Here is a 27,610-nt window from a genome sequence, read left to right as displayed (position 1 = left end):
GGCCCCGCCCCCTGTCATGGCTGCCGCCTCCTCCTCCGCCGCCATTTTGTGAGGGACGAAGGCGGAGCAGCCGCAGGAGACAGACGCCCCTTCGTTGGGCCCAGCCCCAGAACCAAGCCCAGCCCCGGAGCCCTGCTTCTTCTCTGGCTCTCGCTCTCCTTCCCCCGCCAGGAGGACTAGGCCTGAGGCGGAACAAGGTAATCCAGGGAGGGAGGGAGGGAAGGGCTGCCTGCCTGGGGAACCTCCCTTCGGGTGGCTGGCTGGGGATGATGGAAGGAAGGAAGGAAGGCTGGGCTCTGCACTATAAGTTAAAGGAAGGCTGGTGGGGATGGTGGGCTCTGCACTACAAGGTTCAGAATGGGGTGGTATCTGTCCTCCAGGTCGAAGGAGGGGTGGCTGGGGATGATGGGTTCTGGCCCAAAGGTTGAAAGAAGGGTGGTTAGGGATGATGGGTTCTGCCCTCCAGGGTTGAAAGAGGGGTAGTTTTTGCACTATAAGCAGAAAGAAGGGTGGTGGGGATGATGGGTTCTGCACTGCAGCTTGAAGGAAGGGTGGTGGGGACGATGGGTCCTGCCCTTCAGCGTCGAAGGAGGGCTGGTTTCTGCACTAAGTTGAAGGAGGGGTGATGGGGGATGGTTGGGGCTCTGCAGTAGAGCTTGAAGGAAGGGTGATGGGGATGATGGGTCCTGACCTGGAGGGTTGAAAGAGGGCTTCTGGGGATGATGGGTTCTGCCCTTGAGGTCAGAGGAGGAGGGTTGGGGTGGAGAAGGTGGAAGGGAAAGGGCTGTAGGTCTCTTTGAAGCATCACTAGATGAACCAGCGGAGAAGTTGCATGGCTTGAGAGAGGCGGTCAGTCCCAAAATGAAGCATCACACGTTTTCCACGGCGCATGGCGCACGAATGGGAGGACCCTGCCTTAACACTGTCTCCTTTTATTCAACAGAGAAGGATGGGAGAGCAGGATTGTTCCTTCCATATCCTCCAGCCACCCTCCTCTTTCTTTTAGGGCTGTATTGTTCTCTGTTCCCAAATCCTCTTTTTACGGGAGCCGGGTCAAGGCAAACTTTCATTGTTCCTTTTTCACGGTGCCAGGCGCACAGACGGACGGATGGACACGCAAGCGGCAATCCCCAGGGCGTTGGGTGCGTCTCCATTATCCTCGTCCTTTTGGCGGCACGGTAACAATGGCGTCGTCCTTGCGCAGAGAAGCTCCAGCCGGGAAGCGTCGTCCTTTGGGAGCCCTGGGGTTCCTTTCAAGCGTGTGGCCCTCCCTCTTCAGCCTCCAGAAACATCAAGGACCGCCAGGGCTGGTCCTGGTTAAGAGTCGGTCCTCCAGAATCCTTTGTGCAGTTTGGAGGACAACAGGCTCAGCAATATTGTGGGAGTTTGCACTTTAGCAGAGGCTCCGCTTTGTGTACTGTCGTCCTCCAGATTTGAAGTCGGGTTTTATTCCCACTGGATTGAAGTGTCCCTCCAGATTGGCGGCTTCAGCTTTTGCAGAGTTGGTTGCTTGTGGTTTTGATCATCCTCTCTAGGAATCTCTGTGTCCTCCAGCGCAACTCTGCCAGAAGTCAGCCATAGAGTTGTTCTGGAGAACTTAGAAGTTCCTAGAGAAAACACTTCTCTAGGCATTTGTAGGTCCTCCTGCATGATTCTATGATCAACCTCTGGCAGATGTTGACCATCGAGTTGCACTGGAGGAGCTGGAGATTCCTAGAGAGGTGTTCTCTGAGGTGAAAAGAGTCGTGTTTTGTTATTTGCGGGTTTCCCACATTCACGGGGGACTTGTGCCCCTAACCCCAGCGAATGCGGAGGGACCACTATTAAAGTGATGGCAGACTGCAACATTTCTCCTGTGTAGATGCACCCTTTGCGCATGGGCCTATCTATAACATCAGTGTTTCAGACTGTGTTGTTGGGTGAGTTTTGCTTGCAGGGCATGAGCTGCTCAGGAGGTTTAAAGGCACCTTACTACTTATCTTCCTACCTTTGGACCTGGATTAATGGCACTTCCACAGTGGCCATAAAATGCTGAATACCTGGGCAGCGCTGACTCTAGAGTCACCCTGCGGATCCTGTTAACTGGGAAGTAGCCGTGATGCAATTTGGAGGAGCGTTGCTTTTGAGTAAACCTTTCCCTTCCTCTGACACTCAGATAAATGGACTTTTCCTGCATCTGGCTTCTGTTTAGTCCTCCAAAAAGAAGCATTTCCTTTTCTTGTGTCGTTTCAATCGAAAAGCAGGGTGGTAATCTCATATTGTGTTGTCTTGCCTCTAGTTATTTAACCAGCCTTTTCTTGCTTCTGGAGAGTTTTGGTTGTTGTGTGTCCTGCTCTCTGGCCATAATAAAGAAGGGCTGGTTGTTGTGTCTCTCCAAGTTGAAGTCAAAGGCTTTCATGGCTGGCATCCATAGGTTTTTTTGGGCTTTGGGGGCTATGTGGCCATGTTCTAGAAGAGTTTGTTCCTGACGTTTCGCCAGCATCTGATGATTCTCTGAAGATGCCACTGCCACAGATCTAGAACATGGCCACAGAGCCCCCCCAAACCACAAAAAAACCTATAGACCTCTCTTATTTCGAAGGAGATGCAGCAGAGAGGCCTTTTGGGCTGCAGGGCCAGATGTACCAGACTATGCTTCTAAGTAGTATAAAGTTGTAGTGAATTGCAAACAGTTACGTTTTGTGTAGTTAGAGCAATTTATTCTTGTGAGTCTTACGTGTTCAGGCAACACAGGCTATGAAGTGAGAAGCTAGTTTTAAACTGGAATCGCTGTGCTGTTTTCAGAGGACTGTATGCTTCGGCTACAGAGCATGAATAGAGGCCTCTGAGCTATTTCTTCCCTGGCATTTATTTGTGTCTGGGGCTTGGGTTTGGGGCTGCCATTAGCTCATCCCAGCCCTTCCCTTTCCTCCTGGCTCTGGCTTTTACCATCAAGCATCAGCATAGCTCTCTATTTTGGTTAATATTTGCATCTCTCTTGCTTCTCTTTCACTTAAGCCTTTAATGCTTGCCTCGATTTGTGGCCCACCAATCCTGATAATCTTCAGGGAAGCATTATTAGCAAATGAATGGCTGCAGCCTTCCATGGGGCTGGAATTGGTTTCTTTTGTACCTTTAAAAAAGACCGTCTCCATTGCCCTGTGGCTAGCTGATTCTGTGTCTGTGGACAGGTCTGTAATGTTTCCTAACTCAAAAGGGCTTCATTTGAGCTGGCAGGGCTTTGATGGATGTGAGCAAAGAGCCCAGGGACAGGCAGAGAGTAGATTTGCAATGAATTAGATTTTCCATGCTCTTCTTTGCCCTGAAATCCCACTGGCTCTGGGCAAAATAGAAAATAGCTTGTTTGGGAGATGGGTTTTAAGGACATGGTGGCATTAGACAGCATATGACTAACAGTGGAATAGATGCTGCCCTCGAGAGCAAGAGGAGATGTTGCTCTCAGCTATCTTCTACATCGATTGTTGTTCTTCCTCATCGTGACGCACTTGCAATAAGAGGACTGGTCGCAGATGCAATGATGCTTGCTTTGTTTTGTTCTTACATTTTAAAGCATTAGTGATCCAGCATTGGGATTTGGAAGACATGCTTCGAAGGGACTGGGGCGTGTTTATAGGCAGGACCCCTTTTCTTGTTATAATGCAACATTTTATATTGTTTCCGGGGGGCCAAATCACTGAGATCCAGTATTTCAGTTTTGGGTTAAGGGTTCCAAAATGCGGATTTGTAAAGTGTGGCGGCTTTTCATTATTTTAACAGGGGAATGAAGCTCCTTGGAATGACTTTCTTTAGTGCTCCTGTTTACAGTGTTTGTTAACAGCGTTGTGTTTTTCTTCTCCTTTTCCCGCAGGTGCCAAAGGATGCTTGGAGCTTTGTCTGCTAGACAACAGCAGAGTCCAGGAGATCTCTAGAACGGTGTGCTGGCCTCAACTGAGCTCTTTCTTCCGCTCCACCCTTTATTTGTAAGTGCTTCTGAAATAACTTTGTTTTCACATTATTGGCTGGAGGGCTGCCTCTAACAGACTTGGGGACCAGGAACCCTCAGTCTTCTGCAGGCTTAGTATATATGGGTAGGGATCTGTTGCAAACAGATAGTTTACAGATGTAAACTAGTTAAACAGCTAGGCTGATCCAGCACCTCTGTGTATATACAAATAAGGCACCTCATTCTCACATCTCCTCACCAGACTGATGTGCCACTTGTCTCAAAATGGGGAAGGATGATGTGTTTTTTTGGCTGTTTGCAGATAGCTCTGTCTCTCATGTTGTCCAAACATTTGAACATCAAGAAATTGGAGGTTGAAACCCACCCCACACCTTTGACAGCTAACACGCGTTTGATTTCCTTGCAGTATTTTAAAAGCGGGAAAACAACGGAGGATTTGATGTTTTGCGTGGCACCCGTTGGAATAGGGCCCATCATGAACGTGACGAAAGGTGGGCTGGTGCTGTTTTCGGCCAATTCCAACCCATCGTGCATGGAGCTATCAAAGAGAATTGCGGAGTAAGTCATAACCGAGTCTCCCCTCCTTTTTTTAAAAGCACTGTTTTGCTGACAATATTTCACACGATGGCCTTCGTTTTACTGAGTGTGGGAATAATGTGCAGCCCTCAGCAAGATTACAGTGTATTATTGTCAAGTTGCTTGGTAAAGCTTCAGTGATGTTGTGCCAAGATAAAGTTACATTTAAATCCCAGGGTCAGTATAATGGGAACTCTATGCTTGATAGGCTGAACTTTGGTCATGGCTACTAATTTTAAAGCATTATCTAAATAAATTAGGCTTTCCCCAGCTAGGAAATGGCAAACAAGAACATTTTAAAGGCAGAGATAGTTTGCTCTACAGCCCACCTTAGTCCTGCACACACGCTGCAGTATATCTAATGTACACAATTTGTCTTATTTGGTCTGTATTTAAGATTTGACCTCATTAATCACTCCAAAAATAGTAAAGGATTTGCAGCTTCCTTAATTGTCGTAACCAGTTCTTGGATTAAATTGCAGTGCAGTTACCTTTAAAAATGCATTTCCTCCCTCTGACCCATTAAATAATAGCCCCTTTACAGTTTTTCATCTGAGTTTCTTAACTCATTTTCCCTTTATGACCTTGTCTTTGTCCTTGACTTCCTCCCTTCAGGCGACTGGGAGTAGAGATGGGCAAAGTTCAGGTGTACCAAGAGCCTAACAGAGGTGAGCATCTGTGTTTGTAGGCATTTGTCTATAGGCATGTGATGTTTGTGTACATTCAGTGAACATGCATGTTCTTTTTTGGCAGAAACGAGGGTGCAGATTCAAGAATCTGTGAGAGGGAAAGATGTCTTTATCATCCAGACGGTTTCAAAGTGAGTACTCTGCTCAGTATAAAGCCCCTGCCCTGTCTTTCTCTGATTAGATTGTATCTACAAAATGTTCTGTTGTTGGGAAGAGCAATTTGATCTGTCCTGTTTTCGCCGTCTCCTCCTCCTTCCCTGTGTGGCAACTTCTGATATGTGTCCATCATGCTCCCTTTAAAGATACCAGCCAGCCAGCCTAGATAAGAGCAGTGATTTAAAATGCATGCTTTCTATGGTAGCAAACTACTGCTTCTTAATCTGACATATATGTTTTTCTCACCTCTGTTTTTGGGGAGAGGGAGGAAAGAGGCTTAATTTTACATGGGTTTTTTTTGTAGTGAACTAATGTCCTTTACTAAGACAGGTTCCCCAGCTTGCTTCTGTTTTAGGGAGAGGAGAGAAGGAGGCTGTCTGCCAGGTCATGGCATTGCTTGTTCTTGATCCAAAACAGACCTCAGAAAAGTACATAGACACACATTCATAATTTCCCAGCTCAGTGGCCATCCTGAATGGAGAATTCTGAATGTTATGGTCTAAAAAAGTCATTTCTCCAAGCTCTTGTCCAAAGCAAAGACTGGGAGCGGCAAGGCTAAACTACCTTTTCTCCAAGATAAATAAACAGTCTTCACTCTCTTCTCTCTCTCTGTGATTGATCCCTATATTGATTTTCCAGGCCTTTCCTGGAAGGCTGACGAACATTAGAGACTCCATTGATCTGAGACATGGCAGTTTACACTTCTTTTAAAAAAAAAATAGTATAAAGTGGGAGGTCAGCATTTGTGAACTCTTGATCAGAATGAATCTTCCAAACAGGGAGGCAGCAGCAGGAGAATTCATTAAGTATAACTGGCAACGTTTTCCCAAGGAAGGTTCTGAGCTGTGGTTTACTTCTCACCTTCCTTCTCCAGTGGATAAAGGACCTCTGTGTTAAGTCCCATCAGAAAGCTGGCTTTGGGTTGCTTGGTTAAGGAACTGGTGAAATAAAAATCTGGATGAAGAGGCAGCCAGCCAGCCCCCTTCTCGTTGCAGGGATGTGAATACGACCATCATGGAACTCCTGATCATGGTCTACGCCTGCAAGACCTCCTGCGCCAAAAGCATTATTGGGGTGGTGCCCTACTTCCCCTACAGCAAGCAGTGCAAGATGCGGAAGAGGGGCTCCATTGTCTCCAAGCTCCTGGCGTCCATGATGTGCAAGGCAGGTGAGGACACAGAAGGATGGGCAAACCACTGGAGAACCACCTGCTGTCTATAGTGGTCAATGCCCCAGGTATATCCACACCACTTTGACACTGCCATGATTCTGTCCTACAGAATCCTGGGGTTTGTAGTTTGGTGAGTTAGGCATCCTGGCCTGTCAAGAGAGCTCTGGTGCTTCACCAAACTACAAATCCCAGGATTCTGTGGGTTAAAGTCATGGCAGTGAAAGTGGATGTCAAACTGCTTCATTTCTGCAGTGTGGATTCACCCTCAGTTGACAATCTGGTGATATCATTCAGTCTGATTATAAAGGTCCTTCCTGGGCACAAGTTCACTCTGTGCATCTGGGGAAGTAGACTAAATCTATGAAAGCTAATGTTACAACTTCTTTTGCTCATTTAGTCTCAAAGGTACTACAAGATCCCTTTGTATACATTTTGGGGGAGGCAGACTGGTTTTGCTTCTTGTTGACAAAGTGATGTTTCAAAGTCCTATTTCTCATGGTCTTCCCAAAGGTCTAACTCACCTGATCACAATGGATCTGCATCAAAAGGAGATCCAAGGGTTCTTCAATGTCCCAGTTGACAACCTGAGAGCATCCCCATTTTTGCTTCAGTACATTCAGGAAGAAGTGAGTGATGTCCTAGATGATATGCACTTTCTTAGACCTGTGGAATGAGATGGACACTGCTGTTTTTGAAGTCATCTGTCCCCAGTGAGGATTGAGATGAGGAAAGAAAGTTAATGTCTGGATATGGATCATGGCGCGGAGTGTTCTGTCAAGAAAGCTGGTGATCTATTAGTGCTGGTAGTCTACCATTTTTGGCCCGAAATGGTCTTTAAGAGAAACTGTAGTTTTGGGGGGCTTTCAGGGAGTTGGGGGAACTCTCAGGGAGGGATATTTGAAAAAGAAAGGGAAGGCACAGGGCTAGTTCTGGGATAGAAATACATCAAACAGTGCAGTGGTTGTCTGAATTTTCCTGTGTGGAATATGAGGTAGGAGTGACAGTTTTGTTTTTGAGGAACTGCTGCTTCATCATCTTTAACATCATCTTCTGTGTGCCCTGTTTGCACTACTGTAGATTCCAGACTACAGGAATGCTGTGATTGTGGCCAAATCTCCTGCATCTGCAAAGAGGTAGGTGTGTCATTATAGACTTCAAAAGCTGTTAAGTGCCCCTGACTATTGATTTATGATGGTCCTATCATGAGGTTTTTGTGTGTGCAAGATTTGTCATTGCCTTCCTCTGAAGCTGAGAGAGTTTGTGATGTGCTCAAGATCACCACGAGGCTTTCCATGGTTGAGTTGGTAGTCAAACCCTATTCTCCAGAATCCAAGTCCAGCATTCTAGATTGATTATCATCTTTTAGCACCTGAGATTTGCAACAGGGATTAACTGTTGGTGCTGTGTGCCTTCAAGTTGTTTCTAATTTATGATGACCCTGGGATAAATCTATCATGGGGTTTTCTCGGCAAGATTTGTTCAAAGGGAGTTTGCCTTTCCTTCTTCACTGAGGTTTAGGACTCAAATCTGCCACTATTTACTGAGATTCATAGAGAAGGAATCCTTGTCCTAACCTCTCCTTCATTGCAGTTTTTCCTCCCATTCTTTCTATCACCAGTGACGTGTTTCCAACCACATGCTGCCTTCTCTTGTCTGCAGGGCCCAGTCCTTTGCAGAGCGCTTGCGGCTGGGGATTGCGGTGATACACGGGGAAGCTCAAGACGCAGATTCTGACCTGGTGGATGGCCGCCATTCGCCTCCAACAGCCAAGAGTGTCGCTGCCATCCACCCGAGCTTAGAGATACCCAGTAAGTAACCTCATGTGAAGGCAGTGTTAACATCCCTGGTTTATATGGAGGGCAGGGATGCTCTGTCTGTCCCCTGTGGTAATGGAACCATGATTTGCCATAGTGTGTTTTAGAAGATTCCCAGCTCAGGTCCTATTTCCTGTTAGTGTGGTCTGCTATAAAACATGTTAGATGTATACATATGCTATTGACAAGCTGGAGTGTGTCCAGAGGAGGGAGACCAAAATGGTAAAGGCTCTGGAAACCATGAAACCCTGTGAGGAGAGACTTAGAGAGCTGGATATGTTCAGCCTGGAGAAGAGACGGTTAAGAGGTGATATGATAGTCCTGTTTAAGTATTTGAAGGGGTGTCATATTCAGGATGGAACGAGCTTGTTTTCTGCTGCTCCAGAGAATAGGATCTAGAGCAATGGATGCAATTCATAGGAAAAGAGAGTTCACCTAAACCAGTGGTGGCGAACCTATGGCACGTGCGCCCTCTCTGGCACTCAGAGCTCTCTCTGTGGGCACACGTGCCGTCTGTTACTTCAATAGGAGTACAATAGGAGTGCATGCCCGTTCCTCCTCTTTCCCTGCCCTCCCATCCCTTAAACTGTTAGCCTGAGGCTGAGAGAGTATGCCTTGAGAAGTCCCACCCCCTGGAAGTCCTGCCTCTGGAAGGCAGATGTCCCTCCCTATGGAAGTCCCCTGGCATCCTCTGACACCCGGTGTGGAAATGCCACTGAGCTTGGACACTCGGTCTCTTAAAGGTTCACCATCACTGACCTAAACATTAGGAAGAACCTCCTGAAATTAGAGCTGTTTAACTGTGGAACACACTGCGAATGTGGTAGAGTCTCCTGCTTTGGAGGTTTTTAAACAGAGGCTGGATGGCCATCTTTCTTGATTGTGTGTTCCTGCATGGCAGGGGATTGGACTGGATGCCCCTTGAGGTCTCTTCCAACGCTATGATTCTGTGAAGGTTCCCTCCTTTCTCGCTCAGTACTGTGAAGAAAACACTGTTGTTTATATGCATCAGGGCCCATGCCAAGGTTACTTTTTACCTCTGGCACGGGCAAAAAAGAGGTATGGGGGCCCAGGTTGATAGCAACAGATAAAGTTGTGAGAAGATAATGATCAATGACATGGATATGCTTTTTTATCTCTTCCTTTTCAATCAGTGCTGATTCCAAAAGAGAAACCTCCCATCACGGTTGTTGGAGATGTAGGAGGAAGGATAGCCATAATCGTGGTACGTAGCCACCTCTAGATTTTGAACTGGCTTCTGGTTTTGAGAGGGGAGGGTGTGTTTTGTAAAGGGGCTTCAGTTATGAGGGTTTAAAGAACAAAAATGCAATTGATTCAGGGGAATAAATTTAAATTGTAATTATAAATGGTTTTAAATTGTAAGTTGTCTTGGGGGGGGGTCTGTTAAAGGGGATACTGGAATACTGAGCAATGCAGTGCAAAAACCTCATCCTGCCTCTTGTAGCTTAATTCTTCTGCTGAAAAAGAACAAGGGAACGTTGGTGAAGAAAGTGCTTCTGATTCATACTTCCAGGAAACCAGAGCGTCTTGTTCGGGATGCGCTCAGCCGGTTCACGCTGTGATTAAATTTGGTTATGAAAGGCTCTAAGAGCTTTTAAATGGAAGAATAATTACCTTCAGTGCTGCTCGGAAACAAGTTGCTAGGTCTGCCTCTGTTTAATCCCAGAAGAAGCAACTGGGAAGAGGTTATTTCATAGCATCTGTTTTCTTTGTGAGGAATCAGAGTCAAGGTATCGCAGGTGTACCTTGTCATTTTAAACCTGGATGCTTTTTTACTTGAGGTGGTGGGATTATTGCTGAATGTTGAAGTTCTGTTGAGGGTGTATCAGTCCGGTCAAGTAGCCAGTACAATATAGTTGTTTGGGAGTTAGACTAGGAGAGAAGGGTTCAAATCCACACTCAGTCATGGGCATCCCCCCACAAAGGCTTTGGGCAAGTTACTCTTTCAGTCTTAGACGAAGGCAGTGGCAGACCTCCTCTGAATCAAGAAAGCCCTGTGGTGAGGTTGCCATAAATCAGATTTATCTTGAAGTCACTTCACAACAGTCCATTTTGTACGTTGTGTCCTATGAAAGGGTCAACCTCTTGTGGCTAATGGGAAGCTAAAAATCCAGCCATTAATTCCCATTCTGTCTTCTGCATTCATAATTAAAATGAGCAAAAGGATGCCAATTCTATGTCTCCGGCTCCACAGCCCTGGTATGAAGGAAGGCAACCCTTTCTGTACCCAGGTTCAAGGCACTTCTGTTCCTTAAAGTATAAGTCAAGTTTAATGAGCGCTGGATGCACCTTGAGCCAGGTCAGAGCCATTGTGTTTACCTGGAGTGGCTTCATTGAGGACGTTCTTCTAAGGATGTGCCTTGTATCCTCTTGGCCAGGACGACATCATAGACGACGTGGACAGTTTCCTCGCGGCGGCCGAGACGCTCAAAGAGAGAGGGGCCTACAAGATCTTCGTCATGGCTACCCATGGCCTCCTTTCCTCGGACGCTCCCCGGTTGATAGAGGAGTCTGCGATCGATGAGGTAAGTGACTGTCTGGTGTTCTTTCCTCTCACTCCTCAGTCTCCAAGGTGGCTGCTCTTTGAAACCAGTTCATCTCTATGAATGGTACAGTTGGTGTCCAGTCTGGCCTGGCTGGGATGGCCAAAGGTGTATCTAGCTGCTGATGTTGCTGCTGACCTCCCAGAAAGTAATCTTTGCTAACACTGCAAAGTGGGACAAAGATAACAGAACCTTTCTTTCTTCTGCTTCTAAGCTTTCTCATCCTACATTATTTGGACAAATGGAGAGGTAGCAATGTGCTATGAAGGAAGAAGGATGTATAACCTTTTTTTCCCCCAGTTCCCCCATAAGAACCTTCTGCAAGACCCCCAGGTTGACCCTTCTGCCTTTTTCCCCCAGGTTGTGGTCACCAACACAATTCCTCATGAGATACAGAAGCTACAGTGCCCCAAAATTAAGACTGTGGACATCAGCATGATCCTTTCGGAGGCCATCCGCAGAATCCACAACGGGGAGTCCATGTCGTACCTTTTCAGAAATATAGGACTGGATGACTGACGGCTTTTCAGAGGCTTGTCTTGAAGGGGACAAATGAAGTACAACTTTCAGGGGCCAAACTGGACATGTACAGAAACCAAGCTGTGAAGCTTTTTGTGGCTTAAACTTTGTATTTCAATGGGACCCATTTTTGTTTAGTAGCTTTTCTCCCCCACTCCCCTTCCCGTTCCCCCTTGTGCTTCACGTTGAGCAAATGAGCTTTTCAAGAGCTATCCCCCCCCCCCCAGTTTTTCACGAAAACGGACTTTATCCAGAAGAACAACAGAACAACAACTTTTCAACACTGTTAGATTAGCTGCACTGTTGGTTAGGAGCAATATTTTTGGGGAGGCTTTTCTGCCTGACCCTCGTTTCAGGGAAGAGGAGTCATCCAAGAGGCCACAAGTTTCTTCCTTTTTCCTTCAGGAGGGCTTTTAAAACATTTAGGTCACGGGTGGGAAAAGCGTGGCCCAGGGTTGTACGCCTTATGGGACGCTTTTGCCCCCAAATTCCTCTCCCTCTCCTCCCCGCCACCATCCAGAACAGCTTGCTTACAAGTGCTTTCAAGGTTTAACATTATAAACGCTAGCTACTTGTAGAGTTCGCGTCTCGCAGGCCAAAACGACGCTGAGAAAAAGCTTGGCGAAAAATATGCGCCGTTGTACGCAGTTCAGTGACTTTTTATGTTGTTTTTGTAGAAGTGCTTTTATAGGAAAAGCGTACAGAATATGCACTGGTATTTATTTTCTGCAAACGGGAGAATAAAATGTTTTCTGTTTTTTTGTGTGAGCTTCTTAGAAAATCCTTGTTCAGCCGCCTTGCTTTTTGGATCGTTGTCGACCGGACCAAAAAGGAAACCCTTCGGTACAATATGGTATGATAGTTCTGAGGATAGTCATCCGTAGATTAATCCGGAGCAAAGATTCAGCAAGACATAGCATTCCTGGATTAGGTTTTAAGAGAAGCCACTCATTAAGCGGCGTCACTAGCTAACGAAAAGGCTGACACATTAACGAAGAAGAGTGTCAAACGTTCGTATTGGAGGCAGGCAAGGCGACCCAGGAGCAAAAGACTAGGAACTGGAATGTGTAACAATTGCAGAGTAGTTATTGCAAAGAGTGGCTCAATAAAGATTCACATTATTAATATTATTATTATTAATGTTTGTTTATATAGCACCATGGCACTTTACAGGCACCATTGAAACAGTATATAACCTGCCAAAGGTGTACAACCTTAAAGCCATATTATATATATATTATTACAATACTAAACAAGTTACACAGTTGAAAATGCAAACTTGAAAATGACTAATATGTATACTCAAATATAAAATGATAAAACAATACAGTATTAAAATGGAGTCCCAAACGCTTTAGAGGACAAGAAAGTCTTTAATTCAGCATTAAAACTAGCAAGGGAAGAGATAGTGAAAAAGGATGAAGCCGAGCCAAGGAAGAAGAAACCCTTGGCTGAGTAAGAAGCCATTGCATCAAGGGAATTTTGCTAAACAACATACAAAGCACAAAAAGAGCGGCGGATGAGGGGCAGAATCTTGCATTTCTTCAAGTAGTTTCCGACTTACAGCAAACCTAGCGTTGCGTTGTTGCGTTCCTTCAAGTCGTTTTCGACTTTTGGTGAACCTAACGGGGCTTTCTTGCCGAATTTCTTCCAAAGGGGTGGTTTTCATGCCCGAGCTGGGATTCGAACCCTGGCCCTCAGAGTCCTAGTCCAACGCTGAAACCACTGCCCCACTCCAGTCCTCCATTTCCCAATAGACCCAGGCAAAAGCAAACCTCTGCATTGTCTCCTGTTCTTGATGCCATCTTGACCACAGGTACACAGCCAAACACGAACCACAGAAGGCCACAGACACAGGTGTATGTTTAATACACAATTAAGACACAAACTTATGCGTGGCTGCCTATATACACATAGAATGAAGCAACTTGCACAACGAATTTGGTTCAATGGGCATTGGCAAGTCGCAACAGCTTTGCTTGGCTCCCAGTTTTCACTTGTAAAATGAAAATGTTTGGGACAAGCAAGGCTCAAAATGTATTGGAAATAAGAATATCCGGGTATGTTTGGAAAAGGAGATAATCTATGTCTGCTTGCAATATTTGATGTTTCTCCCGTGCGCTCCCATGTTTCTGACACTTTTGTCTTGGATTAACTCCTTCATTGGCTTTTATAGTCATTAACGGCTGCAAACTCATGTGCAAACCAGCCCTGAATGCAAAACGTCCGGCGGTTAAGTGGTTTAATGATCAATTTCCAGAGCCACTAGAACTGACCAAGTCAGGGATGCATTATTTCATTTTGCATTTTCACAAAACTGGACCTGGACACGATGTCCTCAGAGGAAGATCCGCACACGGAAGCGTCCGCTCCTTCGCCACAATTTGGCATTCTGGATGTGATTGTGGTGGCTGCGTATTTCGTCTTAAATTTGGCCGTGGGCATTTGGGTAAGAAGGCTTTGCAAGTTGCAACTAAGGCAGCGAGGTTGAGAAAGTTGGCTGAGTATATATATAGAGAGAGTTAATGTTAACCTTTGGCGCTCGGCACCTTTGCTGTTATGTTCCTTCAAGTCTTTTCCGACTTACGGCAACTCCTAAATTGAACCCATTCTAAGGTTTTCTTGGTAGGGCTTGTTCAGAGGAGGTTTGCCATTGCCATCCTCTGAGGCTGAGAGAGTGTGACTTGTCTAAGGTCACCCAATGGGTTTCCATGGCCGAAATGGGATTCGAACCCTGGTCTTTGGAGTCGTAGTCCATCACTCAAACCATTGCTGGCTCCTACTCAGCATCAGAAATAGAAGAAACAAGGATTGAGGGGAGGAAAGACCTTTAGCAGAGCTTTTACTACTACTACTACTACTACTACTATTTTATTTATGTGCTGCCTCTCTGCAGGATCGAGGCGGCTTACAATAACAAATAAAATACAATATAAAATACGACATATATTAAAATACATTATGCCACTTTATTTCTGTTCTTGCACAGCTTTTATACATCTTTCATCCCATTCTCTCGTCTTATTTTCAGTCTTCTTGGCGGGCGAACAGAAACACATTGAGCGGCTACTTCTTGGCTGGAAGGAGTATCTCTTGGTGGCCAGTGAGTAGACTATCTATTCCTTTTCTTGACTTTGGTGCATTGCAACAGTTGTGCAACACTTATATAAGTTTTAAATGCAAATAACCTTGCAATGCGTTAAAGGGTTGCGTTGTCGGTTTCTTGGCCCGCAGATTGGTGCCTCTCTCTTTGCCAGCAGCGAAGGATCGGGGCTGTTTATTGGACTGGCCGGTTCTGGAGCCGCTGGAGGAATCGCCGTGGCCGGCTTTGAATGGAACGTAAGGCCCATTTCTTCCTTTAAGGTGGCCTTCCATGTTGGGGACAAGGGATCTGTTCTGGGTTTTAGCCTGAACTATCCAAGGTGTTGGAGAACCTCTTTGTACAGTTCAGACTAAAACTTGGATCGGATCCAATGCCCCGCTGACATGGAAGCCATGAACCGATGCTGCATTTAATGAACAGATGGGCCACTTAGTTTTTCATTCTCCTCTGTTTTGGGACTTGAGCATTGCATCAAATGGGACTCGAGCATCCGTGGATTTTGGTACCCACTGGGAATCTTGGGACCAAACCTCAGTGGATACCAAGGGCCCACTCTGTACATATATGTATGTATGTATGTGTATGTGTGTTTAATTTTCTCTCTATTCTCAATTGCTTTTAGGCCACCTATGTGCTCCTGGCATTGGCTTGGGTCTTTGTCCCTGTCTATGTCTCCTCGGGAGTAAGTAGAAACTCAGCCTCCGATTATTTCTTGCAACTCTTTAATTCCGTGGTTCTTCAAACTCCGTTATATCTGACAAGCTTTTGGCTCAATGCCTCCTAAAACCCAGTAATGTTATACTTCTTCTCTGCCTTCTTCCAAGTTGGACGAAACGTTTGACTTTCCAGGCCAGGAGTGATGGCTGCATCCACACTAAAGAAATACATAATGCAATCCTGGAATTTGTAGTTTGTTGTGCCACCGGACAGTCTCAGAGGCAGAAGACTGTGTTGTTGTTGTTGTTGTTGTTGTTATGTTTATTTATATCCCGCCTTCCTCCCAGGACAAATACTCAAGGTGGCTATCTCTCAAAATGACAAGTCCCAGAACTCTCAGAATCCCAAAATTGCAATAGAGAGAGATGATAGTAGGAAAAGAGAGAGACATAAATGACAGAATGGATGGATGGATAGATGGATATGATAGAAGGAAGAGTGAGAAAGAGAGAGAGAGAGAGATGATAGAATGGATAGATAGGTAGGTAGGTAAATAGACAGATACATAGATAGACAGAGATCATGGAAGAGAGAGAAAGAGATGATAGGATGGATGGATGGATGGATGGATGGATGGATGGATGGATGTGTTGTAGCCATGGGGTCTGACATATCGAGTCCTCCTTCTCCTTCCAGATCCTTACAATGCCTGAATACCTCCAGAAGCGGTTTGGAGGGGAGAGAATCCGGATCTACCTTTCGTCCTTGTCGCTTCTTCTCTCCGTCTTCACCAAGATTTCGGTGAGTAAGGAATGGCCACACTTTAAATGTATTTACTTAAATATTTACATCCCACCTTCGGTCTACAGAGCCAACATGGCCTAGTGGTTCAAGCATTGGTCTGCCACTCTGGAGACTAGGGTTCGATTCCCATCTTGGCCATGTAAACCCACTGGGTGACTCTGAGCAAGCCACACTCTCTCAGCCTCAGGAGAAGCCAACTGCAAGCCTCCTCTGAACAAATCTTGCCCAGAAAACCCTGTGATAGGGTCGCCACATGTTGGAAATGACTTGAAGGAACATAGCAACAAAGATGCTCAAAAGGGTTGGTACAACCCTATGATTCTTTAATTCCATGATTCCAATATTTGGCAAGGGTTGGTTCAGTTGTAATGCCGCTCTCTCCTCAGCAGGGGCCACTGTTGACCAAGTTGCTGAGTTGAATAGTCTTTTCTGTTGGCAGCTGATTTCCTATTTACAATTCTAAATGAATAACTGATTGAGAAAGGGCAGTGTTCCATCATAATTACAATTTCATTAAACCACATTGCAAGAATGGAGCCTTGCTTGGCGCTGGGTTGGACTCACTGGTGGGCATCAGTCCAACCCACAAATCTCTGCATGAAGGAGGAAGAGTGGCCTACCATGCAGGGCTGTTGTGAAAATCAGGGAGAGACACAGAGGTTTCCTTGCAACAAAGAGACCAGAAAGGTTGTCATGTTTGGAGAGATTCTTACATACGATCAGAGCAGAGCCTGGGAGGAACAATGTAAGAACGCCACATCGAGAGATCTTTAAGGATAATGGGACATAATTAATTGATCGTAATCTAGACGAGCCTCTTGATGATATATATTGCGCACTTTGGTTGGCTGATAAAGGTATCACTGGTGGATTTTTGTTTGCATTTGGTCCTCAGCCAGTTGTTTTGGACCCCAACTCCCAGAAGCCCCAGCCAGTTTGGCCGATGGTCAGGAATTCTGGGAGCTGAGGTCCAAAACATCTGGAGGACCAAAGTTTGGGAACGATTGGTCTAGATGCTCTTTGGGATCCCTTCCAGCTCCACCAAAGACAGTATTGTAAGCATGAATAGCAAGTACATAAAATGCCTCTGAGTGTATATAGAGAAGACGGAACCAAACCCAGCTTTGTCTCATTCTGGGCACAGTTTCTCCCCAGTGCATTGAAACTTGTGCTATTATCCTGGGCCTTTCTTTTGGGTGTGATTTTTGGAAAGCGTCTCCATTGTGATCTCCTCTCCCCTCCTGGGCCCTGCCTTGGTTTCTTCTTTCCTCTTGGCCCCAAACCGACGCTTCTTTTCGCTTCTTGCCCAAAGCACACCTTTTTGTTGTCTCTGCGCCTGCCTTTGAGGCTTGGCCCCGGGATTAAATTCCCTTGCAATGACTCCTTGACTCACTTGCTCTCATTCGGCCGGTTTGGGCCCAGGGAGATTAGGAGGAACATCTCGCCCCATTCATGGTGGATTTGGGTAATCTTGCTGACAACCCATTACTGGGGTTGAACCTCTAGAGAGGCTTTCGGGAGAGGCATAAGTTGCTGATTCAGTTTATTTTGGCCCTGGGATCTTGCAACTTTCGTTCGGTCAGTGGAAATGGTCAGAGGCTGTCCTCTCCAATGTCCTTTAAGGTGGTCTTGCTGGAGACCTTGCTGATCTCCTTCCCAATTGCATCCATTTATTTCTTGGATTTATAGCCTTCTATGGCCTCATTCCCACTTACAAATAAATCGCTCTCCGATCCAAATCGGTGGATTGGTTTGGCAGCGGAGCATGGTTTGTGCCACATTTGCCCCGGTTGCATTTAAAATAACCCTCTTGTGGTTCACATTGACAAATGAATTGGTTCAGAATGGACCCGCTCCAGCTGGCCGAAGGTCAAATTTAAATCGATTCCTATCCACATCTGGTTCACACTTTCATGGAATCGATTTATCCAAAAAGATGCGGGGGGAAATCAGCATCAAAAAGACGCGGGTTAAATGGGTCTGGCGCATGGCTTCAGCGAATCGATTCAAGTGGGAACCAGGGTCATTTGAACTGGTTCAAACCAATTTGCGATCCGGTTTAAAAGGTAGTGAGAATGAGGCCTACAATTGCTAGGATCGAGGAGACACAAACTAGGAGAGGCTGCAGCAGTTTGCTTTTTGCCTGCGCCAAATGGGAAGGGCAAGTTTTTGCCTCCTTCGGTCTTGCCCTTCCCAGGTGCTGTCTTTCCTCCTTAATACCTTTCTCCCATCTTGACCACTCTCTGAGGTCACTTGACCACACCACTGTCCACCTGCAAAAGGATGGAAGGTGTGCAACCTCTGCCACAAGAGGTTGGTGCATCTGCAGAAGCTCCAAGTCCAGGAGGTCAACTAGGTCACCCCTTTCGAAAAAGAAACCCCAAAGTGCTTCCAAGCCGTAGCCTCAGCCTCGGGGGATGCGACCCTGAGAACAGTCAAGGTGTGCGCCTCATGCTCCGTTGCACCAGAGCAACCTCTAATCTTTCAAAGAATGTTAATATCTCTTTCGGTGCTCAGCTGCCTCTGATGTGGTCCAGGTGCGCACCCTGGGAACCGAAGCATCGCTTCATGGCCGGTTCGGATGCATCACGTGTGTGTGTTGTGTGTTGTCCTGGAAGAGCCTTGAACCTTTGATCCAGTCCCAAAAGGCTTCTCTCATCTGCCATTTTGCTCCCTGAGCAGCCTGCCGTAAAAACAGAGAGGCTCATGAGGACTAGTGTGTTTGTGTTTGTGTTGTGTGTGCCTTCGATGCGTTGCCCATCGTCCACACCAGCGCTGTGCCTGCGCCATGTGAGGATGAAGGAGGGCAAAGCTCTGTTGGCTCAGGTGATGTGCCCCCATAGCTGTGGGCAAAGGAGTGTTTGTGGGGCACGGCGAGTGCCAACGCCGGGAGGCGAACAAGTTCTCCGGATCCGTTTCATGTTGTTTTCTTGTCCTGATTTAAATGAGATCAGACGGGGCATGAAACGAGGATGTTTTGCTGCTTTGGCTGTCCCTGCGGGGGATTTTTAAACATAATGGTACTGAGTGACTCTGGAGACCAGGGTTCAATTCCCAGCTCAGCTCCGAAAGCCACTGGGCAAATCACACTCTCTCAGCCTCAAGGGAAGGAAGGCCTTGGCAAACCTCCTCTGGACCAACCTGGCCAAGAAAACCCCACAATAGGTTTGCCTTAGGGTTGCCATAAGTCGGAAATGACTCAAAGGCACACAGCAAACACACAAACACACTAGTCCTGTTTTATGGTGGGTTGCTCCAAGAGCGAATGACAGCCCAAGCTGCATTGTGTGACCTGATGGTGTGGATGATGGGCCGCGGCGTGGGTTGTGTGATTGGTACTGAATGCCACACATTTTTGAGACAGTGATGGTGTGGACGATGGGCAATGCCCTATGAGTTGTGCCATTGTTCCCTAATTCCACACATTTTGGGCACAGTAATGATGAGGATGATGGGCAATGTCCCATAGACTGTGCCATTGTACCTTAATTCTGCACATTTTTGGCACAGTGAAGGTGTGGATGACGGGCAAGTTGTACCACTGCTCCTTAATTCCACAAATATCTGGCATAGTGATGTTCTGGATGATGTGCAACAGCCCAAGAGCCGTGCCAATGCACCTTAATCCCACAAGTATTTGGCCCAGGTCCATGCCAGGCCTCATGGACCACTTTCCTGTTGAGGACAAGTCGAGATAATCTCTCTCTTTCTCCCTATTTTGTAGTTAGATCGCAGCTGCAAAAATAAACAGAATGCAAAATAATAATAATAATAATAATAATAATAATTGGTCAAAAAATCTTTTGGGCTGGGCTTTGACTTAAAGGCGAGGCAGGTGCCAAGGGAACAAATCTGTTCAAGTCGAAGGAGCGAGAATGCCAGGGCGAGGTTGCCCCACCTGCCGCCTTCCGCGTTGCTGCCTCCGTCATTTTCCCCGGAGGCTTGAGCGAAGGCATTTGCTGATGCAGCACAAGGCCAAAAAGAGTTAAGCAGAAATAATAATAATAATAATAACAACAACAACAACAACAATCTGCTTGGGTTGATAGGAGAGGAGGAAGAAGAGCTGGGAAGGCCTTCAGATGAAAGGTTTTGGAGAACCCGTTGCCAAATGGCCCAGCTTTCAAAAGGTCTAGCTGGAAACTTACCTGGTGAACAAAGTTTTTGGCTGTTCCTGGGTCAAAGCTCTGGGAAAAGTTCCACTTTGGGGCATCATAGTCGGAAAAAGGAACTTTCCCCAAGCTTTGACCCATTTTTAATGGCTTTGTAGACCCAGCGTTGGGCTTGAACCAGCATAGCTGGGGATTCTGGGCATTGTAATGCAATAAAGGAACTTTTCCCCAAGAGCTCAGCCCATGGTTAATGGGTATTGGCTTGAGCCAGCACAGCCAAGGATTCTGGGCATCATAGTACAAAAATAAGGAAGTTTCCCCATGCTCATCCCATCATTAATGGCTTATGGAGACCCTGTCATGGTCATGGTTTCTTCAGGGGGACTTGCCCTTGCCTTCCTTTGAGGCCAAGAGAATGTGACTTGACATCTGGGGTCCCAAAATCCTGGGGCTCTGTAGAAATAATCCAGTTTGGCGCCACTTTTAAGTGCTGTAGCCGCATCCTACGGCATCCTGAGATGTGTACTTTTGCAAGGTCTCCCGCTTCCTCTGCCAAAGAGGGCTGGTGCCGCAACAAACTCCAAATCCCAGGATTAACTATGGTGCCATGGCATTTAAAGTGGTGTCAGACTGCAGATGGACTGTGAGATCTATGATCTGAAGCTGCAAAAGGACCCTGAGGCCATTTGTCTTCTCTCTGCCTTGAACCCCCAGATCTGACTGAGCTTTTGGTTCTCTTTCTTCTTGCAGACGGACCTGTATTCGGGAGCCCTCTTCGTCCAAGTCTGCCTGGGCTGGAACCTGTACCTTTCCACCGTCCTGATGCTGGTGGTCACCGCTGTTTACACTATTGCAGGTAACCGGACATCTCTGGCCATTGGGTCAGCGGCACCTTTATCAATAGTGTTGGTATCACTAGCCAATCGTTGAATTAAGGCATCAGATAAATAAGATTCGAGCTGAAGGAAACCCAGGATATACTGGCTTGGCTTTGCTGGTCTGACATGAACCTCACGCAGAAGCCGCATCCGCGCTGCAGAAATAATCCAGTTTGACACCGCTTTAACTGCCACAGCTCAGTGCTGCAGTATCCTGGGATCCATAGTTTGTAATTAATACTCTTTATACTACTTTAAGTCTAAATTAAAGACTGTTCTATTCAGGGAAGCCTTCCAACTTTCATCTCAATTTCCAACTATATTATTTGTATTAATTTACAATTTTATAGTATTGTTTCAACTTTGTTATGATAATATTTTTTATTAATTTAATCATCTTGTTTGTGGTTTTAGATTGTGCGCCATAGGCTGGCTTTTGTTTCTCTTTTGGATTGTCGCTTTCTCTCCTTTAAAAGAGTATGTATGTAAAGCCTATGGCGCTATACAAATAAACACAATAGTAATAATAATAATAATAATAATGGCACCAGGGCTAAATAACTCATAAAACATGTTCTTGTTGTGTGCCTTCAAGTCATTTCCAACTTACGGTGTCCATTATTATTATTATTATTATTATTATTATTATTATTATGCATTTCCCCCAAAATTGGAGCTCAGTGGATTACAGTTAAAAAATGTGGTGATTCGAACCCTGGTCTCCAGAGTTGCAATCCAACACTCAAACCACACAATGCCATGCTTCACATCCCAAAATCCCATAGGATGGAGCCATGGCAGTAAAAGCGATATCAAACTGCATTAGTTCTGCAGTGTGGATCCTATTGTCTGCTGTAGGCTCCTGTATGTTTAATGTTTCCATGGAAGAGGGCCTTTCGGCAGGTGTTGCTCATTGCACAACAATACCAGGTGACAACAAGCAACACCTGGCAAAATTCCCTTTTCTCTATTGCAACTGAAAGCAAAGGAGCCCTCTCCAGTTTTCACAATTGGAAACCTAAGCCAGAAAGGCATTTATTTCTGGTAAAAGCCACCTTTTTGCACCCAGGCCTTGTTTGTGTTTCTTCGTAGGAGGGCTCACGGCGGTCATCTATACGGACGCCCTGCAAACGCTGATCATGGTGGCCGGAGCCGTTCTCTTGACCGTCACAGGTAGGTGAAAAGCAAATGTATGGACAGTTGCAGAGAAGTGGAAATTGTGTCGTTTCCAACTTATGGGAACCCTAAGGCAAACTGTCCTGGGGTTTTCTTGGCAAGATTGGTTCAGAGGAGGTTTGCTATGGCCTTTCCCTGAAGCTGCCCTTTGGTTTGGTTTGCAGACCTTCCTCTCCTTTCTTTTGCATTTGGTAAAACCCAACGCTAAAACAAATCGCAGTGATGCAAAGTAATAAAGCAGACTTCCACCCATTTCTTATCGAGAGGATTTTAGAAATTTTATTTTCACTTTTTACATTTTGTAAACAATTTCTCTGGAGGCTGAACAGCATCTACTTTCTTAAAAGCTCCGTTTTCTTTTCATATTTTGCAAGGTCTTCCATCTGTGTGGGTTTACCATGCAAAAATGAGCAATAATGCATGGGAAAGCACATTCCTGTTCTGGTTTATGATGTCTGGGTGTTTGGGGTGTGTCATTTTCATTTCATTTTACACCAAGGTTGCCAGAACGGTGGCCCAGATTGCCAACACGATGCCACCTTTTGCAAACCAGGGCCAAGACCTGAGATCTTGCAACCCTATGTGGGCACCAGTATGGGATTTTTGACCTTATGGAGACAAAACACCAGCCCTGCAGTCTATGAGAAAATAGCAGCCGGTCCTCCAGAGCTGGCATCTGTTCTGCTTTGGTCAGGCATCCCTTGGAATAATATTGTGTCCAGTTCTGGGCACTACAATTCGAAAAGGATGTTGAGAAGCTGGAGCGTGTCCAAAGGAGGGCCACCAAAATGGTGGAAGGCCTGAAAATAATGTCCTATGAAGAATGACTTATGGAGCTGGGTAGGTTTAGCCTGGAGAAGAGAAGGTTAAGAGGTGATATGATAGCGTTGTTTAAATATTTGAAGGAGTGTCATATTGAGGACGGAGCAAGCTTGTTTTCTGCTGCTCCAGAGAATAGGGCCTGGAACTATGGATGCAAGATACAGGAAAAGAGAGTGCACCTAATCCAAAATGGTGAAGGGTCTGGAAACCATGCAGCTCTAAGAAGAAAAGTAGGGAGCTGGGTCTGTTTAACCTGGAGAAGAGAAGGTTAAGAGGTGATATGATAGCCCTGTTTAAGTATTTGAAAGGATGTCCTATTGAGGATGGAGTGAACTTGTTTTCTGCTGCTCCAGAGAACAGGACACAGTGGAGCAATGGATGGAAGCTATAGAAAAAGAGATCCCACCTCAACATTAGGAAGAACCTCCTGAAAGTAAAAAGCTGTTCAACAGTGGAAGATGTTGTTTTGGAGAGTGTCGGAGTCTCCTTCTTTGGAGGCTTTTAAACAGAGGTTGGGTGGCCATCTGTCAATGGGGATGCCTTTGATTGTGTATTCCTGCATGGCAGAATGGGGTTGGACTGGATGACCCTTGGGATCTCTTTCAACTCTGTGAATCAGTTCAAGCTTGTTCCAAGCCCTAGGGTTTCCAAGCCAAACCCCGAGTGCAGAGCGATCTCATTTTAAGCACTATGCATTAAGCGTTGACCACAGTTGCTTATACTTCCCCATTCATTCAAATACACAGACTCTCTCTCTCTCCTGTTTGCAAATTTGGAAAGACATAAGTCATAACTAAAGAGTGTGTTCCCAGATCAAACTGAAATGGGTATTGTGGGACTTATTCCTTCTCACGTCACAGGTTAGTTGCATAGATGACCTATCTATTGCCTTTGCGCATGGCACAAATGTCTTTGGATAAATGAACGAAGCCAGTGATTCCCAAAGTTTGGTCCTCCAGATGGTTTGGACTTCAGCTGCCAGAATTCCCAACTCTCTGAAGTCAAAGGCTTTCATGGCTGGCAGCCATCATTTTTCATGGGGTTTTCAGGCTATGTGGCTATGTTCTAAAAGAGTTTATTCCTGAGGTTTCGCCAGCATCTGCGATGCTGCAGTTCTTGACCAAGTTGGCAAGGGATTTTGGGAGCTTAAGTCCAAAACGCCTGGAAGACCAAAGTTTGGGAACCACTGAATTAAGCTTTGAAAATTGGAGCAAGCTGCCCTTCTCTTTGCTGAGCCGGAGACTGGAATGAATGCTTTCCCTCTTGCCAGAACTCCTCAAAGATGGAGAATTTGCACCTTTATCTCCCATCTGGGAATGATTGATTAAAACCGGAGAGTCATTGCTGAGCCCTGACAACCCCCAAGTGCATCCTTTCTTGACCCCTTTTTCGTTGGCTTACTTTCCCTCCCGTCCTTCTATCTTTCTTCCTTAGCTTTTCACAAGATCGGTGGCTACTCCAACCTGGAAGAGGCCTACCTAAAAGCCATTCCGTTGAAGACCATCCCCAACGCAACCTGCCACCTGCCAAGACCTGACGCCATGCGCCTTTTCCGAGACCCCGTCTCCGGCGACCTCCCTTGGACCGGCATGACTTTCGGCCTCTCGGTTTTGGCCACCTGGTACTGGTGCACGGACCAGGTAAAAGGAAACTTTGCAGCCGACCCCAAATCCCCATTCGGCTAATGCACAATGACCTCCTTTCCATGGCTTTCCGAAGCAAAGGGGTTTCTCTTAAAAGCAGCCAAAAGTCCCAACGGAGACGTCGCTCTCATGGCTCTTCATTGATCCTTGCGGCTGGTGGAGCCCTGGGGTCGCCGTTTGGCGCTGGACCATTGGCTTGCCTTGTTTTTTAGGTGTTTGGACTCTGAGAGTTTGGATAAAGGGATGCCCAAGGGGGTCTTTATTTCTTCCGGTGACCTTTGGCTTTCTTGGAATGGGAAGAGGGCATTACTGGTGGTTGGCGACTGGGTCTCTGTTCCGAATCCTTGAGTGAAACGGCGCGGTTGGGAGTTTTTGCTGGAAGCGAAGGTTTTGCTTTGCCAGTACGGCTGGCCAGCTGGGTTTGGGGCGAGGTTTTTGGCCCGTTGGAATTTGCTATCTTCTGGGCTTTTCCCTTCTGAAGTCCCGCTTTTTCCTCTCCTTGGGGACATTTGCAGCCTGGATCCGTAGCAGAACAACTGTGGTCCCTGCAGAACAGATGAGAAAAGGAGCAAAGATATGAAGTTGAAGGCTTTCATGGCTGGCGTCCATAAATGTTTGTGGGTTTTGGGGGCTATGTGGCATGTTCTAGAAGAGTTTATTCCTGACTTTTCGCCATCTTCAGAGAAGATGCCATCCACAGATGTTGGTGAAACGTCAGGAATGAACTCTTCTAGAACATGGCCGCATAGACCGAAAAACCCATATCTATGGAGCAAAAATAGCTTATGGGAAGTGTTGGCTTTCGCACATCACACGGCCCAGTGATATTTACTTATTTAAATATTTGTTTCTCGCTCTGTGTCTCTAAAATTATATCAGAACAATTTAAAATCGTAATTTGAACAGCGAACTCCGGATCATCCATGCATTTGTGGGTTTCTGCGCAACCTGGAGAGTGAAGAAAACAGGCAGAAATAAAGATCAATTCATCGTAAATGTGATTCTGGAAGAAGGTTCTGCAGATATACTCTGGGCTGCCAAAATAAATAAATGCCAAATCTGAGAGCAAATCAAGCCTGGAAGCTAAAATAGCGAAACAGAGAGATTCAGTCGTGGCAAATCAATAGAAGCCCATTAAAATCATGCAGTTCAATTCGTTGTTGTTGGTGTTGCTATATTTATTTCTATCCTGCCCTTTACCCGTCATGGGACTTAAAGTGGCTTAAAACAAGTTAAAAAACCATAAGCTACGAAAGTTAAAATGAGATTAAACCCTCCAAAAATTAAAACCATGTTAAACACACATATATCATTCAACACAAACAAGGTTTATAAGTCAAAACCAGTACTTTGAACTCCAAAACATTTGGAGGAGCAAAGTCTGGGAACTTAGAGGAATGCAATAGCAAATCTCAGAGCGTTGGGTCAGGACTCTGGGTGGTCCGCGTTCGAATCCCGCTCAGCCATGAAAAGCCACTGAGAGACACTGGGAAAGTCATGCTCTCTCGGCAACCTTTGGAGGAAAACCTTTCCAAGAAACCCAAGACGTTGGCCTTAGGCTTGGCGTAAGTAATCTGAAGGCACACAAGGACAACAAGCAAACATCTTTCTGGCCTGACCCTCAGAGGCTGGAGCATCAACGCCTTTTAGAGAGTGACTTCTGGACGTGTTGAAACAAATGAGCAAAATTGCAAATATTTGGACAGCAATGCAGAAAGTGTTAAGGCGCCACACCTGATCGGCAAACAGGGACCCAAACAAAAGGCTCCGATTACGGCTCTAGGGCTTTCCTTTTCAGTTTGTCCTCTTCTTTTCCCTGACTCAACCATCTTACATATCACTAAGGATATACGTCTTTTAACTCTTTCGTCCTCTTACGTGAGGCTGAAATTTTAATGATTTTAATTGCATTTTATTGTACTGCATTGTATTATACAGTAGTTTTGATGTATTGTAATTACGTGGATTTCTTTTAAGGAAGGAAATAGTGGGATTTATTGTATTGCATTGTATGGCTTTGATGATGTAAGCCGCCTCGATCTTATGGAGAGGCAGGATAGAAATACATTTGTTATTATTATTATCATTGAAAATATTAGGTGATAAACAAAATGTTTTTCATGGGTCTTCCAAAAATAAAACTGGAAAAAGGAACAAAACCAGTGACTTTCTGGTCTTTTTAATCGGTTTGCATGCAGCCAAACTTGCAAGATGAAGTGGAAGCTAATTCCCTGATCTGTTAATATTGTGAGTGGCTCTGAGTCTCAGTTCTGGGAAAAGAGGGGTATATAAATATAATAATAATAATAATAATAATAATAATAATAATAGCCCATGCAACCTTGTCTTTCCTTTCAGGTCATCGTCCAAAGGTCTCTCTCAGCAAGAAACCTGAGCCATGCCAAGGGAGGCTCCATCCTTGCCAGCTATTTAAAAATGCTGCCCATGGTCCTCATCATCATGCCAGGGATGATAAGCCGGATCCTGTATCCAGGTAAGAGGAGAGTTAAATCTCTATAGAGGAATATGAGAGGAGTCAACACTTTAATTTTCTTTCTAGCACTCAGAGACAGAGCTGGAAAACAATTCCATTTAATCTCATTTTTTAGTTGCCAGTTTCAAATTAAGCCACGTTTTAGGCTGCATCCGCACTGCAGAAATAATCCAGTTGGACCAAACTTTAACTGCCATGGCTCTATGCTGAGGAATTCTGGGAATTGCAGTAGTGGCCACAGCAAACAAGAAATCCCAGGCTACTCTAGGATGGAACTATGGCCATTAAAAGTGGTCGTATCATATTGTGGTCATGATGACAAAAATTTATTAATGAAGGAGAATGCACAATCCAGGAGATGCTGCAGCAGTTTGCTTTTGCCTGAGCCAACTGGGAAGAGCAATACTCTGCCCTCTCCTCTCCTCTTCCCTTTCTGAGTTAACTGAGTGCAAAACACTTTTAAATTCAGTTTGCAGGAATTGAAATAAG

At 45.6% G+C, this 27,610-nt stretch overlaps 3 protein-coding genes across 7 annotated transcripts in view; 2 read left to right on the top strand and 1 right to left on the bottom strand.

Moving 5' to 3' along the window:
• The first annotated feature begins 210 nt into the window (after positions 1-210).
• On the top strand, positions 211-11,838 carry PRPSAP2 (phosphoribosyl pyrophosphate synthetase associated protein 2). Of its 3 annotated transcripts, XM_042437364.1 has the most exons (12): positions 211-1,142; positions 3,848-3,959; positions 4,350-4,501; positions 5,135-5,187; positions 5,273-5,339; positions 6,360-6,532; positions 7,046-7,161; positions 7,613-7,668; positions 8,195-8,343; positions 9,504-9,574; positions 10,749-10,895; positions 11,274-11,838. In XM_042437364.1, exons 3-12 carry the CDS (start codon positions 4,383-4,385, stop codon positions 11,430-11,432), a joined length of 1,110 nt encoding a protein of 369 aa, XP_042293298.1. In that variant the 5' UTR covers positions 211-1,142; positions 3,848-3,959; positions 4,350-4,382; the 3' UTR covers positions 11,433-11,838. The 3 variants fall into 3 exon arrangements, with proteins under 3 accessions (XP_042293298.1, XP_042293299.1, XP_042293300.1); XM_042437365.1 differs by lacking the exon at positions 211-1,142 and having other exon boundaries at positions 1,713-3,959; XM_042437366.1 differs by lacking the exons at positions 211-1,142; positions 3,848-3,959 and having other exon boundaries at positions 4,481-4,501; positions 6,239-6,532.
• Position 11,839: 1 nt separating this feature from the next.
• Positions 11,840-27,610, top strand: part of SLC5A10 (solute carrier family 5 member 10) — a 44,071-nt gene continuing 28,300 nt past the window's right edge. Inside the window, exons 1-9 of the mRNA XM_042437361.1 lie at positions 11,840-13,881; positions 14,464-14,535; positions 14,667-14,771; positions 15,158-15,217; positions 15,889-15,993; positions 20,859-20,964; positions 22,079-22,159; positions 24,419-24,624; positions 26,986-27,121. Of these exons, the coding sequence (XP_042293295.1) occupies positions 13,765-13,881; positions 14,464-14,535; positions 14,667-14,771; positions 15,158-15,217; positions 15,889-15,993; positions 20,859-20,964; positions 22,079-22,159; positions 24,419-24,624; positions 26,986-27,121 (988 nt within the window). The 5' untranslated portion in view covers positions 11,840-13,764. The remainder of the gene's footprint in view (positions 13,882-14,463; positions 14,536-14,666; positions 14,772-15,157; positions 15,218-15,888; positions 15,994-20,858; positions 20,965-22,078; positions 22,160-24,418; positions 24,625-26,985; positions 27,122-27,610) is intronic.
• Positions 24,620-27,610, bottom strand: part of FAM83G (family with sequence similarity 83 member G) — a 20,921-nt gene continuing 17,930 nt past the window's right edge. For all 3 annotated transcript variants that reach the window (XM_042437359.1, XM_042437358.1, XM_042437357.1), the window contains exon 6: positions 24,620-25,172. In XM_042437359.1, the coding sequence (XP_042293293.1) occupies positions 24,887-25,172 (286 nt within the window). In that variant the 3' untranslated portion in view covers positions 24,620-24,886. The remainder of the gene's footprint in view (positions 25,173-27,610) is intronic.

Source organism: Sceloporus undulatus, chromosome 8 (genome assembly GCF_019175285.1).
Source record: "Sceloporus undulatus isolate JIND9_A2432 ecotype Alabama chromosome 8, SceUnd_v1.1, whole genome shotgun sequence".
NCBI lineage: Eukaryota > Metazoa > Chordata > Lepidosauria > Squamata > Phrynosomatidae > Sceloporus > Sceloporus undulatus.
The sequence above is the reverse complement of the archived record's forward strand: the minus strand, read 5'-3'. Positions and strand labels throughout refer to the sequence as shown.